Source organism: Carlito syrichta, unplaced genomic scaffold (genome assembly GCF_000164805.1).
Source record: "Carlito syrichta isolate Samal-C Ts95f unplaced genomic scaffold, Tarsius_syrichta-2.0.1 Scaffold316293, whole genome shotgun sequence".
Lineage (NCBI taxonomy): Eukaryota > Metazoa > Chordata > Mammalia > Primates > Tarsiidae > Carlito > Carlito syrichta.
In genome coordinates, this window is record NW_007260389.1 from 14,696 (window position 1) to 30,649 (window position 15,954).

The following is a 15,954-nucleotide window of genomic DNA, read 5'->3' on the forward strand; positions in this document are numbered from 1 at the left end:
ATGTTCCAAAATAATCCGGGCTCAGTGGCTCAGCCTGTAATCCCATGCTTTGGGAGGCTGAGGTGAGTGGATTGTCTGAGCCCATGGGTTCGAGACCCTGCTGGGCAGCTTGGCGAGACCTCATCTCTACAATAAATAGAAAAATTAGATGGGCGTGGTAGTGCATGCCTGTAATTCTGGCTACTTGGAAGGCTGAGGCGGAAGGATCACCAGAGCCCAGCAGGTCGAGGCTGCGGTGGCCGGCAGCGGCCACTGCCCTCCAGCCTAGGCGACAGAGTGAGATTCCAACTCAAAAAAAAAAAAAAATTAATGGTCTATGAAATTGCACAATTTAGCCGGGCTCAGTGGCTCAGCCTGTAATCCCGTGCTTTGGGAGGCTGGGGTGAGTGGATTGCCTGAGCCCGCGGGTTCAAGACCCACCTGGGCAACTTGGCGAGACCTCATCTCTACAATAAATCAAAAATTAGCCGGGCGTGGTAGCACGTGCCTGTAGTTCCAGCTACTTGGAAGGCTGAGGCGGAAAGATCGCCAGAGCCCAGCAGGTCGAGGCTGTGGTGGCCAGGAGCGGCCACTGAACTCCAGTCTGGGTGACAGAGTGAGACTCCAACTCAAAAAAAAAAAAAAAAGTTTTTAAAACAGTTTATTAGCAAGAAGAAGTGAAGGAAAAAAGAAGATTCATGGCAGAAAGACCTGCCATGGGTAAGTTACTTGAAAAAGAAAAATCATACCAGCACAATGAATATTTATACACCTAAATCTGAATTGTACCCCACAATTTTAAAAGAAAGAAAGACCACCAAAATCTCACAATTTGTACACTGGCTTAGAGGGCTTGTAAAAGCTTCTTTTCTAATCTGAAATTTCTGCAATTCTGGGGTTTTCAAAGTTGTAAGGCCAACGCCTTGACTCAGGCCTCCTGAGGCCTCCCAGAAAAACTTCTGCTTCTTTCTCTACTTCCAGGCACAAGGAGTCTAAGATGTTTGCACTGATTATAATAATTATTATTAAATAATGTTCCAACCTCAAGAAAGGAGAACAAATCTATTTACCAATCCTCTGCTCTAATATCATTATTTGTATTTCTCGGTGGTTCTTTCTGATCCCCTAGACATTATTTTGCTGAAAAGAATAGACAATTCCTAAAATAAAATCCTTGTGGCCTAAGAGGCAGGTAGTTCCTGTTTTGTGTCCCAGCCAGAGTTGGAGATTTCAGAGGGGTGACAAGAAGTCTGAGTACAAAGAGACAAGAGAGGCTCACTCGCAGCTTCTGAGCTATCATGGAGATTTGCAAAGACACATACCCATGTGCCTGGAGGACCGTCAGTAGCATCCAGTTGGCTTCAGGCCTGTGATGACCTTTGCAGGAATGGGGAGCTGCTACTTACTCTTGCAGGCTGGCGGGCCAGAGGATTAAAGCTATATGCCAGAGCAGACGGAGCTGGGGACCTGGGGTACAGGACGGTGTGTTCCAGGCACCAGGAGGCATCAGAAATGACCATGGCCTAACAAGATGAAAGGGTTCACCCTTCATCAGACTTGCTAGGCCAAATGGAGTCAAGTTCCTCACCACATTCACTGGATGGCTTATCTAATCTCTGGTGCCACTACTGATGAACAGGAACTCCAGGCAAGTCACTTTCCCTCTCTAAGCCTCAGGCATAAATAAAATGTATGAAATAAAATTTCACTTGAAAAATGCAAAGCCGGGCTCGGTGGCTCAGCCTATAATCCCACGCCTTTGGGAGGCTGAGGTGAGTGGATTGCCTGAGCCCAAGGGTTCGAGACCCGCCTGGACAGCGAGACCTCATCTCTACAATAAATCAAAAAATCAGCCGGGCGTGGTAGCGCATGCCTGTAATTCCGGCTACTTGGAAGGCTAAGGCGGAAGGATCCCCAGAGCCCAGCAGGTCGAGGCTGCGGTGGCCGGGAGTGGCCACTGCACTCCAGTCTGGGCGACAGAGTGAGACTCCAACTAAAAAAAAAAAGAAAAATGCAGTGCCACAAGGATGGTCATAGAAGGGATTTAGGGACTTCAAAAGTCATGGTGATGTTCCTTTTCTTAAACTAAGTCCAAGGCACATGGGAATTTATTGCCATGATTCTTTACAATTTAAACATATTTTAAAATCAATATTCTTTCATCTCTATACAATAGTTAATAAAAACAAAACAGATACACAAATCCAGCCCTTTGGTAACTAGCTCTTTCTGCTGGGATCATACAAGTGGACTAGGATCTGCCAGCAGGCTGTTCCCTAACACCACAATTGTTTGTCTATATGACTCATCCTGACCCAAGTTCCAGAGTCCAGTGTCTGGGGCCTACACTCAGGGAAGGGCCACATTCCTTTTCTCCTTCCCACTAATCAGTACAAGAAAACAGAAAGGTGAATGTGGGCGCAGGCATGTTAGCACTGACAACTAATGAATTTAAACTGAATTCCTACCCACATTAAATATGTTCACCTTCGGCTTAAAGACTTCTCAAAGTTTCCACTCAAAGGTCCCAAGAACTAGGGCTGAAAGATGCTCCTGGCTGAGTGTAATGACGCACCGTTGTCAAGCCCCAAATGGGTTCCCAAGTTTGAGTGTTCCCTGCAGCATGGGTGGGGAATAGAGGGGTGGCAGCCACTGATCTCTGCAGGGGCTTCGGCCAAGCTGAGCCTGTGAATTCAGCCACACTGAACCAGCCAGCAATAGCATCTATAAGATCATCCAGGTTTCTAGAGACCCTACCCTTCTTCTTCAAGCCTCATCGCCCTAGAGGACATAATATGACTTACTTCAAGTCTTGAAAAATACGTTTATTCCAATGACTCTGGTTACCAAACCTGAATTTTTGGTCATGGAACTATGTAGGGGACTCCTCTGTAAAATTATTACTGACAATAATAACTACTATTTATGTATATTCTTTCTCAAACTTAAAATACCCATGAAAGATATTCTCCTCATTTGACAGATTAAAGAATCGAGGCTCAGAAAGGTGAACTGATGTTCCTGAGAACATGTGGCTAATAACGGGAAAGCCAGGACACAGGCTCAAGGGGGTCTGTTTCCAAACTGCTCAGCAACATAGGACAAAGGACAATCACTGAGGGAAGGAAAGCACCTGGTGTGGGAGAGACAATCACAAAAAGAACATTCTACATCCATAAGATCCACCTGTCACTAATTAAGTCATGACCACATGTTTTGGTGGCCTCATGATTTGTCACAGGCCACTCCCCAGGCTGACTCTGAGCTGGACTGGGTGACTCTTATCTGTGCAGTAAGGATGCCAGGGCCGAAGACACTGCTTCCTCCTCCCAATCAGGTCAGACAGGTCACATCCCCCAAGGCCACCACTTGCAAAAGCAGCTCTGGCTTGGCCACCCACTCAGCTGTTTGCCCACTTGTGCAGGTAGGTTTCTTGCCAGCAGCTGGTCAGTTTCACTTCCTGGTTGACACCCAGACAACTCCAAAACAAGAACAACAAAGACTCACTTCCTCTGAAGCCTGCACTCCGAGTTCATTCTTGACACCTTGCTGCACACCCACAGCAGGCAAGGAAAGTTCAACAGCCCCCTTCCACACCTCATTTTAGGAGCAAGTGGTGTTGGACCACTGACACTGTCTCCTTATTAGGGAGGCTTAAAAACTCACTCCACAAACATGTGTGAGCTTTTCTGTGTGTCAGGTTCAATCCTGGGTGCTGGGGACAGGGAGGTAAATGAATTGTGATGTCTACCCTGAAGGAGTCCCCAAATACTGACAAGAACCCGTCACAGAGGGCTAAGATACCAACCAGAAAAACACTGAGGGTCTAGGCAGCAAAGACAGGTCACCACTAAACCATCTCTGAGGAGAGGGTTAAAGTTTAGAGGGGTCGTCACAGTGGGCAGGAAGCCTAGTGTTGCCTGTTTGTTTTCTAGGAATTTTGGGGGGCAGCAGTGGGAAATGATTCAAAATCCAAGGTCTAGAGTCCTGCTGCCCAATATAGTGGCCCAACTATATGTGACTTCCTTTTTTTTTTTTTTTTTTTTTGAGTTGGAGTCTCACTCTGTCGCCCAGACTGGAGTGCAGTGGTCGCTCCCGGCACCGCAGCCTCGACCTGCTGGGCTCCGGCGGTCCTTCCGCCTCAGCCTTCCAAGTAGCTGGAACTACAGGCACGCGCTACCACACCCAGCTAATTTTTTTATTTATTGTAGAGATGAGGTCTCACCAAGTTGCCCATGCGGGTCTCAAACCCGTGGCCTCAGGCAATCCACTCACCTCAGCCTCCCAAGGTGCAGGACTACAGGCTGAGTCACCGAGCCTGGCTCCCTTTTTTTTTGAGTAGGAGTCTCACTCTGTCACTCAGACTGGAGTGCAGTGGCATGCTCACAGCCAACCGCAGGCACCACCACCATGCCCAAACAATTTTCTCAATTTATTGTAGAGACAAAGTCTCACCAAGTTGCCCAGGCTAGTCTCAAACCCTGGACTTGGGCAATCCTCTTATCTCTCCCTCCCAAAATGCTGGGATTACAGATGTGAGCCACCGCACCCAGCACATGTGGCTTATTGGATTTAAATTTAAAATTACAAATTCAGGTTCTCAGGTACATGACTGCTATTCTATTGGATTGCACAGATACAGGGCATGTCCACCATCACAGAAAGCTCTGATGGACAGCACTGGGTAGGAGTTCACAGATCTGCATTCCAGTCTCAGCCCTTCCACTTATCAGTCACGTGACCTTGAACAAATGACTCTACCTTTCTGCACCTCAGTTTTCTCATCCGCAAAATGGGGATACTTACCTCAAAGGCTGGTATAAAAATAAAAATGCTAATTAATACATAAAACAGTCTTAGAGTCACAGTGGTCTGGCACACAGTAAGTGCTCAATAAACAGCAGTTATTTTTATCACCACCAGCCTGTAGAACCTACAATCAGATAAGGTGCCTCATGCCTCTGCTCCTCTCCTAGTGCTGCCAGCAAAGCAGATTCTCAGTAAATGTCCATCAATTCTGCCCCCCTCCCCCACTGTCTCATACAGGGCCAGGCTGACACATATATGGCACCAACAGGTAGAGGCAGGAGTACTCACATCTGTAGAGATGGTTCCACACAGGGAAGAAGGCCATGTAGAGAGCCACATCACCCACCGTCGGGTAGGACTTAAAGATGGCGATGATAGCAATCTGGATGAACATGAAGAAGATAGGGTGCTCCCTGGAGCCAGGCAGGGGAGACAGACAGAGAGAAATCAGTCAGGAATCAGGTCCACCCTAGAGAGGCCCGACCCCATCCTTGGAACCAGAAATACTCCCCAGGGGATTTCAGGCTGGGCCAGGCCCCAGTAGCAGAGCAGAAAACTACAGGGACTCAGAAATACCCAGAGTGGAGAGGAGGCCCCAACAAACACTGGAGAAACAGCCCACAGAGACATTTTCCATCAACAGCCCCCCTCTGCCTCTAACAGCTCTCGGCCTTCCCCCAGGAGCCAGGAGGAAGAAAACAAATGAAGTCAGCGTTCTTTATGACTAGGCTTAAATGACTGCGTGTCAGGGTGATTAGGCAGCCTCCCTTGCCAGAGGCTCCTCTGACGGCTGGATGCAGGGCAGTAAGTATCTCCTTGCTGATGCTTCTCTGGCAAAGTGGTCAGTGGAGTTTTTAGACCATGAGAATGATGAACTCCTTTCCAGAAAGAGAGCTGAGAATTGAACACATCATTTCACCTATTATGGGCTGGGAATGGATTTCTTGTTAACTTAGACTAATAACACTTTGAACTCATAGTAAGTGACAGCAGTGGCTACCACCTCCTCTACCCTCACCTTGTGCTAAGTTCTGTGCAAGGTCCTCTTCTAAGATCACCTCGCGATCCTTACCACACCTCAACCACCCCTCAAGCTGGGCAATTCTGTCACCCATACTTCACAGATGAGGAAACTAAGGTTCAGAGAAGTGAAGTGATTTGACTCAGTTAGTACAGGGTAACGTTGCCTCCAGAGCTTCTAACCACCATCAGCACTGTTCTCCTGAGTGCTTAACTGCTTCACAGCTCTGGGGAAGACGCGTGGGGGGGTAGGCAGGGAACAGAGCTCAACCTCGGTGCCCCTCCTAGAGCTGACAGAAGAGGCTGGATCTACACCCTTCACAATTATACCTGAACCACACGCACGTGGCCTGCTTCCACACAGTACCTGAATGCCCAGTTCATGAAAGTTTCCTTCAGAGGTTAATGGCATTCTTGTCTTGCATGTCAAAAGGTCAGGGACTCAACACGTGTAAATCTGAGATGTGAAGATAAACATATACACATCCGAACACCCCGGTACTACTACATAGCCAATGCCTCTAAAACAGCTTGGCAAAGACACAGCCCTGTAGCCTCTAGGAAGCATCCAGTTAGCTCTGTGTGAACATCTTCCTAAAGACAATTCAAATCACTGGCTTCCGGTTTTTTAGGTAGTTGGCAACGATTACAAATTTCTATGAAAAGGCCAGTGAAAATGTAGTAACAAAAAACACAGAGACCGAATCTACTGTAACACTGCATGGGGAAAGAAGAGGCCCGAAGGGCCCTGTTCCCACAAAGCTAGCACTGGAAGCACAAACTACCAGAGGCTGGAGAGTTCAGATAGCGCTTCAGATAAAAGACAGAACACTGGGGAGAGCAGGTAGATTCTTATTTTTTGTCCCTACAACTGTGAGGCCTTGACTTTGGGGGGTGGGAAGGCATGACAGTAGTGTTACTACCTACCAGGAGTGATGTGTGGCCTTCTGCAAGGGAGCTGGCTGCACAGACAGTAAGGAAAGGTGCTCTGGGTTTACTCAATCAGAGCAACGGCAGTGAAGGTGAACCACAAACAGCTGAAGAATTTTCTGTCAGCCGCAGTGGCTCACACTTTTAATCCCAGCACTACGGGAGCTGGAGGAGAGAGGATTGCCTGAGCTCAGGGTTCGAGCCCAGCCTGGGCAAACTGGTGAGCCCTCATCTCTAAAATACATTTAAAAATTAGCCGACACTTCGCTTCTGCACTAGACTGGAGTCCAGTCTCTTTCTCTCTCTCTCTCTCTTTCTCTCTTTCCTCTTCCCACCAATTGCCGACGCCATCTCCACCTTTGGGGTACCCTGAACCCGGCTGGAGCTGGTCTCCAGCAGTTAAGATGAGATCTCATTGTGTTGCCCAGACTGGTCTAGAACTCCTGACCTCAGGTTATCCTCCTGCCTCAGCCCCTTGAGTTACTGGGACTACAGGGTCTTGCTATATCACTGAGGCTGGTGGGTAGTTGTGCAATCACAGCTTACTGCAGCCTCAATATTCTGGGCTCAAGCGATTCTCCTGCCTCAGCCCCCGAGTAGCTAGGATTACAATCATGCTCCACCATATCTATTTAATATTTATGGAGATTTCTACTGAGATATCTTCAAACTCTGAAATTTTTATCTCAATCATGTGTAGTCTATTAATAAGCCCATCAAAGGCATTCTTCATTTTTATTACACTGCTTTTGCTGTCTAGTACTTCTTTTTCATTCGTTCCTAGGATTTCCACCTTTCAGTTTACATTGCCCATCTGTTCTTGCATACTGTCTACTTTATCCATTAGAGTTCTTAGCATATGAATCACAGTTGTTTTAAATTATTTGATCTGAAAAAAAAAATTAGCAAAGTGTGGTGGCACGTGCCTGTAGTTCCTACTTGGAAGGCTGAGGTGGAAGGATCACCTGAGCCCAGCAGGGTGAGGCTGTGGTGGCCATGAGCATACTACTGCACTCCAGCCTGGGTGACAGAGTGAGACTCTGACAAAAAAAAAAAAAAAAAAAAACAGTCTTCGGTCAGATGCCAGGCCAAGGCTACATTCTGAGAAGAAAGCATCAGCTCTGAGGTTCTACAGAATGGGAATCATGTGCATTGGTGCATGGGCCATAGAGAATGGCAGAAGGGTTAAAGCAGAGAACTCAAGCTCTTGAAATCGAAGTCAAACTCTCTTTCAGTTTACCTGGACCATCCAGGAATATCTGTACCTGTTTTCTCTTCTCTCAAGCTAGGGAAATAGAACCATTTCCAGAGGCTATTACAAGTGGTCTCTCTTGGGAGCTTGACATGGTACAGGAGGATAAGCATAGATTCTGGAGCCAAACAAACCTGGGTCTGCCTCCCAGCTCCACTGCTTACTAGCTGTGCAACTCTAGGAAAATAATTCCACCTCTCTGAGCATCAATTTCCTTAACTATAAAATGGAAGGAATGATAAGTATACAATGCCGTAGCCATGCTCGGTGGTTCAGCCTGTAATCCCGCGCCTTGGGAGGCTGAGGTGAGTGAATTGCCTAAGCCCGCGGGCAACTTGGTGAGACCTCATCTCTACAATAAATCAAAAAATTAGCCGGGTGTGGTAGCACATGCCTGTAGTTCCAGCTACATGGAAGGCTGAGGCGGAAGGATCGCCGGAGCCCAGCAGGTTGAGGCTGCGGTAGCTGGGAGTGGCCACTGCACTCCAGTCTGGGCAACAGAGTGAGACTCCAACTCAAAAAAAAAAAAAAAAGAATACAATGTCTTTCTTTATGAGCTGACGGTTTAGATAGGATTACATTTCAGAGAGCCTAGAAAGATGCCTGAATGCTTCAAGAGGTTCAACACTCGTTAGCGCTCCTTCATTACAGAAGAGAACTCCACAGACAAACTCTTTTGAGGGAAACTTATCAGAAGATTAAACAGCGCTGCAGGTGGCTAGGCTCCCAACTAACCTATCCTGAGTTCCCTGAGTCCCCTGGGATGAATTGTCACTGGGCTGCTTATGGAAAACATAAAATCAGATTCACTTTTTCCAAAGACATTCTCTCACTGCAACACCTGTTCTTGTCCAAAATGAGCCCTCAGTAGCAATGAGGGCTCAAACACCTCACAGTGAGGTCAGGGGAATACCAGGGCTCCAAAGCACCCTCACTGCAGCCTGCACACATGCTCTTTTACTGGCTGACACTTGTGGCGACTAAGGGCAGGAGTCCTTGGGCAAGATGCTATACACCTGACGGCAGGTGCTCCCTGTTTGAAGGGCCCCCCTTCCAAGGCTACAGGGGGCAGGGGTCCTCATATAGCTCTGTAAACAAAGTAGCAGCAGATCCAAAGACTTACTTTAGCTTTATGGCTAAGGGGATGGTGTAGAAGAAGATGTTGATCTGAAACACGCACACAAAGAAGAGGCTGAAGTGCTCAAACATCTCTGCAAAGAAGTACCAGAAAAGACCAATGTTTGGAGTGAGATCTGGAACAGAAAGTCTGGAATTAAGAAAACAAAGGGAGAGAAAAAAGAGAGCAGTTATAAATTGTCTGCTTTGTCCTTGATTTCTCATGAAGACTTTGTTCACTGCTGGGCAACCGAGGATGACTTCCTCCCTACAGAGATCAGGATGGGAAGGGCTCTCCAGGTATACCGGATATAGATAATTAACAAAAACAAGGAGCAGAGACAGAGAATGATAACATATAATAAATATTAGCCATGCCTATAATCCCAGCACTTTGGGAGGCCAAGGTGAGAGGACTGCCTGAGCTCAGGGGTTCGAGACCAGCCTGGGCAACTTGGTGAGACCTCATTTCTACCATAAATCAAAAAACTAGCCAGGTGTGGTGGTGCGTGCCTATAGTTCCAGTTACTTGGAAGGCTGAGGCAGAAGAATCACCTGAGCCCAGCAGGTCGAGGATGCGGTGGCCGGGAGCGGCCACTGCACTCCAGTCTGGGCGACAGAGTGAGACTCCAACTCAAAACATAAATAAATAAATAAATATTAGTTAGGCCAAACAAATCTGAAATAAGGCTGGAATCCATCCTAGAAATCAGGAGACTAGCCCCTCTCTTATTGCCTAAAACAGTTTAAAATCAGGAGATATTCAGTACATAAAAAAAGAGGAATGAGTTTTATTTTATTTTATTTTATTTTGAGTTGGAGTCTCACTCTGTCACCCAGACTGGAGTGCAGTGCACCCTCGCCCTGCTGGGCTCCGGCGATCCTTCCGCCTCAGCCTTCCAAGTAACCAGAATTACAGGCGCACGCTACCACGCCCGGCTAATTTTTTGATTTTATTGTAGAGATGAGGGCTCACCTGCTCAGGCGGGTCTCGAACCCGCGGGCTCAGGCAATCCACTCACCTCAGCCTCCCAAAGGCGCGGGATTACAGGCTGAGCCACCAAGCCTGGCTAGGAATGAGTTTTAAACAAACAGTATCTATTTGGGGCATTCCAAAGACCTATCTAGAGGAACAAGCTGAAAGATCCTGCTCCTTCCTCCCCATTGCTGCTCCCCACTTCACAGCAGGAACCAGAAGAGAGTGCCTGAGACAGCAATGAGACTTCTAGGGGCTTCAGGAACCGCCAATAGGGTCTGGCAAAGATCCTCGGGGTCCCAGACCTCATTTGAGAAATTAGGGTCTAACTGGAAAACATTTTTTCTGGTCAAATCGGACAAAGATTTGCCATAATTCTGGCTCTCATAAAAGTTTACATTATATTTTTTATCTCAATTCACAATTTAAAAAGGAGAATAAATGGGGCATGGTGGGGAGGAAGAGACAGGCAGTGGTGCATGGTCAGATTTTCCTGATCAACTCTTCCATCTGGGTCAAGTCTTTGCCTCCTGTTGTCACTACTTTTCCTTTTCTATGCAAAGAGGTAAAGAAAATCTGTGGCCCAGCAGAAAGCAGGAAAAGCTCTTCACCAGGCATGACAAACTCCTATCCATGGTGAGCCATGAAGAGCTGAAAGTTACTAAGTCATTATAACGCTTAGTCAGGATTTAACACAAATAAGCAGCCCAGAATCCCAAATGCAAAGTCTTCCACTACAGATCCCTCCCTCCCAGATAGGTTTAAGTGTCTGTCATCCACTGTGAGCACCTCAAAGCTTGGGCAGCAACCAATCCTTCAGCACCCACACAGAGCCTAGCACCCAAAGGGCATTTGAAATGTTTGCACAAATTCATGAATATACACTCAGGCAAGACTGCAATACTCAAGCCCATTTAAATTTTCCCTAAAGGTCTGACATGGGGCAGGTGGCATTATTGTTTTTATTTATTTTTTTGAGTCAGAGTCTCACTCTGTCGCCCAGGCTGGAATGCAGTGGCATGCTCACGGCCACTGCAACCTCAACCTGCTGGTCTCAGGCAATCCTCCCGCCTCAGCCTTCCAAGTAACTGGAACTACAGGCATTTGCCCTCACACCCAGCTAATTTTATGATTTATTATAGAGACAATGTCTTGCCATGTTGCTCAGGCTGGTCTCGAACCCCTGAGCTCAGGCAATCTTCTCTCCTCCACCTCCCAAAGTGCTGGGATTACAGGTATAAGCCGCTGCGCCCGGCTAGGTGGCGTTATTTTAAAACTGTTGTGCCTCCTCTTACAGTAGGGAAATATATCTATTCCTGTTTGGAATTGAACCCAAACCCTCTACTCAGAGGCTGACAGTTGCCTTGGATGTTCCCAGAGAGGGTTTTTTAATCCCACTAGATCAAAGGTGTGCTCTAGAGCAGTGGGTCTCAAAGTATATTCCCTGAACCAGCAGGACTAGCAGCATTGGCATCACCTGAAAATCAGAGAAAAGTAAATTTCTTACATCTGCCCCAGACCTACTTAATCAGAACCTCTGGTGGTGAGCCTAGTAATCTCAGGTTTTACAAGCCCTGCAGGTGATTCTAATGCACTTTAAAGGTTTTTTTTGTTTTTTTGAGTTGGAGTCTCACTCTGTCGCCCAGACTGGAGTGCAGTGGCCGCTGCCAGCCACCGCAGCCTCGATCTGCTGGACTCCAGTGATCCTTCACCTCAACCTTCCAAGTAGCTGGAACTACAGGTGCACACTACCACACCCGACTAAATTTTTTGATTTATTGTAGAGACGAGGTCTCACCAAGTTGCCCAGGCGGGTCTCGAACCCGCGGGCTCAGGCAATTCACTCACCTTGGCCTCCCAAAGCTCGGGATTACAGGCTGAGCCACCGAACCTGGCCTAGCTTATTCTACTCAGCATAATGTTCTCCAACTCCATCCATATTGTCATAAATAACAGAATTTCCTTTCTAAGGCTGAATAGTATTTATACAGCACTTTCTTTATCCATCCATCTGTGGATGGACACTTAGGTTGATTCCATAACTTGGCTATTGTGAATAATGCTACAATGAACATGGGAGTGCAGATAAATCTTTAACAAACTGATTTCAGCCGGGCTCGGTGGCTCCCGCGCCTTTGGGAGGCTGAGGTGAGTGGATTGCCTGAGCCCGCGGGTTCGAGACCCCCCTGGGCAGCAAGACCTCATCTCTACAATAAATCAAAAAAAAAAACAAAAAAACAGCCAGGCATGGTAGCGTGTGCCTGTAATTCCAGCTACTCAGAAGGCTGAGGCGGAAGGATCGCCAGAGCCCAGCGGGTCGAGGCTGCAGTGGCCGGAGTGGCCACTGCACTCCAGTCTGGGGGACAGAGTGAGACTCCAACTCAAAAAGAAAACAAACAAAAAAAACCAAACTGATTTCAAACCTTTTGAGTAAATATACAGAAGTGGGATCACTGGATCATGGGGTAGTTCCATTTTTACTTTTTCGAGGAGCCTTCATAAAATTTTCCATAATGACTATACTAACTTACATTTCCACCAACAGTATACAAGGGTTCCTTTTTCCCACCGCTTCTAGAATTTTCTAGTGAGAAAATTTTCAAGACTATGTATTATTTCTAGTGAGGTCCTTACTTACATAAAGCCATAGACTGCGGGGATGAAGTCCCAGGAGCTGAGAAGAAAAAAGGAGAGGCAAACGATGACCACCAGGCTTCCCACATACATCATGGCATATTCCCAGGAGAAGATCCAAAAGGCTTTACTCTTCATTTTCACGGGTATGTACTGCCGCTAGGAGAGAAGACACATGGTATATGGAGGGATGTTAAATAGAAAGCAGTTATCAGCTTAAACTTAAGGATCCCTCTAGCAAAACTATGCCATGATGCACAGATTTATAGTGTTGCTTTGGTCTTTAATTAAATAAGAAGGACTTCAGGCCTAGTAACATAATTTCTAGGTATGTAGCCTGGAGACATGTTGCAGAAGATACAAATGGAGGGATATTCACTGCACCATTGTTTCCAATATTTCTTTCAACAGAGGAACAAATAAATTATGGTATAATGACATATGGTAAACCATTTAGCAGATTAAATAAATACTCTGTATCTATATGTATCAACATGGCTAGATCTAAAAAATACAAGCTTAGTTATAATAGAACATTGCCAAACAATACATACAATATAAAAATATCTATATACTTGGAGATTATACCAAACAAGACTATGTATTATTTATAGATGTATATCCATATCCATATATCTGTAAAAGTTCTCTAAAATATAGATTAGAAGGACACATACTAAAGTCATGACAGTGTTCATCTCCTGGGAAGGTGAGAGAGAAATATAATTGGAACCTAAGAAACTTCAATTTCATTTATAATATTTTCTGAGGCAGAAGGATCACTTGAGGCCAAGAATTCAAGACCAGCCTAAGCAACATAGTGAGACCCAGTTTCTACAAAAATTTTGCTTTTTTAATTAGCCAGGCATGGTGGCATGTGCCTGTATTCTCAGCTACTAGAGACGCCAAGGCAGGAGGATCACGTGAGCCCAGGAGTTCAAGGTTACATTGAGCTATGATCTTGCCACTGCACTCCATCTGGGTGACAGAGAGCTTGTCTCTTTAAAAAATATATATTTTGTATTAGATGACAAGAAAATATGAAACAATATGACAAAAATCTTAAAATTTATTTACTTTGGGTAGCAGGCATATGGTTGTTATGCTATTTTCTGTATGTTTCCTCCATTAAAAATGTTTTCCTAGGCTGGGTGCAGTGACTCAAGCCTGTAATCCCAGAATTTTGGGAGGCCGAGGTGAAAGGACTTGCCTGAGGTCAGGGGTTCGAGACCAGCTTGAGCAACTTGGTGAGACTTCGTCTCTGCAATAAATCAAAAAAATAAGCTGGCGTGGTAGCAAGTGCTTGTAGTTCCAGCTACTTGGAAGGCTGAGGCGGAAGGATCGTCTGAGCCCACCAGGTCAAGGCTGTGGTGGCAGTGAGCGCGCCACTGCATTCTAGCCTGGGTAACAGAGTGAGACTCCAACTTGGAAAAAAAAAAGTTTTCCTCAAAAAAAAAAAAAAGGCCAGCAAGCTTCGGTCTTTCAGTCATCCCAGCACTTTGGGAGGCCAAGGCAAGTGGACTGCCTGAGTCCGCAGGTTTGAGACCAGCCTGGGCAACCTTGCGAGACCTTGTCTCTACAATAAATCAAAAATTAGCCAGGCATAGTAGCGCACTGTAGCCTGTAGACTGTATTTCAGGCTACTTGGAAGGCTGAGGCAGAAGGATTGCCGGAGCCCAGCAGGGTGACCTCAGAGTGGCCATGAGTGTGCCATGGCACTCCAGACTAGGCGACAGAATGAGACTCCAAGTAAAAAAAAAAAAAAAGATACCGAGGGAAGAGAAATAATTAGAATATGTTCTAAGAAAAAGGAAAATAAGGTACAAAAAAAATTCAGTATATAAGAAAAAGAAATGAATCCAGGCATATCACAATCAATTCAAATGGACCACACTACAAAAAAACAAGTTATATATCCACATGCTATTTACGGGAGACATACCTTAAAACACAAGACATAGAAACGTTGAAAATCAAAGGATTGAAAAAGATATGCCAGGGAAACACTAAGCAAAAGAAACTATTGTGGTTATACTGTGACCAGAAAAAATAGACTTTAAAAAAAATTATTTTATTTTAAAGATGTAGTGTACAACACAGGATTAGCTATACAAGTAGTCATTATACAGGCAAAGTTCGGGCCTCCCTTTGGTCCCCACTTTGCCTGGAAAAATAGACTTTTATGTAAAAGGGTACTGCAGAGAAAAAAATGATCCATAATAATAAAAGGCTTAATTCATCACAAGAATGTAATAGTTCTAAATTGGTGTGTGTCTAATAATATAGTCTCAAAATATATAAGACAAAAATAAACTGAGCTACAAAGAAAAATAGATAAATCTGCCATCAGTGTATAACTGATAGATCAAGCAGACAAAAATCAGTAATCAAGTAAGAAAAATGAATAGCACATTTAAATAAATTAAAATAAATTTAATCCCATAAGATCTTACAAAACATACTTATACTGAACAGTATACCTAATAGCTGAATAATTCACTTTCATTTTAAGCACTTGGGGAGTATTTATACAATATCATATATTTAAATTGGGTCATAAAGCAATATAACTTCAAGGAATCTGTATGATACAGACTCCAATCACTGACTATAATGCAATTAATAGACATTATTAATAAAAAGATAGCCAGGCTCGGTGGCTCAGCCTATAATCCCACGCCTTTGGGAGGCTGAGGTGAGTGGATTGCCTGAGCCCGGGGGTTCGAGACCCGCCTGGGCAACTTGGCAAGACCTCATCTCTACAATAAATCAAAGATTAGCCGGGCGTGGTAGCACGTGGCTGTAGTTCCAGCTACTTGGAAGGCTGAGGCGGAAGAAGTGCCAGAGCCCAGCAGGTCGAGGATGCGGTGGCCGGGAGCAGCCACTGCACTCCAGTCTGGATGACAGAGACTCCAACTCAAAAAATAAAAATTAAAAAAAATAATAATAAATAAATAAATAAAAAGACAACCTAAAATTTTTTGTTGACTTTAACATACTTATCATTTACTTGTGGTGAGAACATTTAAAATCTATTCTCTCAGTAATTTTCTTTTCCTTTTTTTTTTTTTTCAGTTGGAGTCTCACTCTACTGCCTAGACTGGAAGGCAGTGGCACGCTCACGGCCACCGCAGCCTCAGCCTGCTGGGCTTAGGTAATCCTTCCGCCTCAGTCTTCCAAGTAGCTGGAACTACAGGCATGCGCCACCACACCTGGCTAATATATATATATATATATA

The 15,954-nt window shown here is 45.4% G+C and overlaps 1 protein-coding gene across 3 annotated transcripts in view; it reads right to left on the reverse strand.

Moving 5' to 3' along the window:
• Positions 1–15,954, reverse strand: part of PIGU (phosphatidylinositol glycan anchor biosynthesis class U) — a 118,717-nt gene that overhangs the window by 14,026 nt on the left and 88,737 nt on the right. For all 3 annotated transcript variants that reach the window (XM_008074068.1, XM_021707008.1, XM_008074069.1), the window contains 3 exons: positions 12,721–12,875; positions 9,114–9,257; positions 5,077–5,201 (listed from right to left, as the gene is read on the reverse strand). In XM_008074068.1, the coding sequence (XP_008072259.1) occupies positions 5,077–5,201; positions 9,114–9,257; positions 12,721–12,875 (424 nt within the window). The remainder of the gene's footprint in view (positions 1–5,076; positions 5,202–9,113; positions 9,258–12,720; positions 12,876–15,954) is intronic.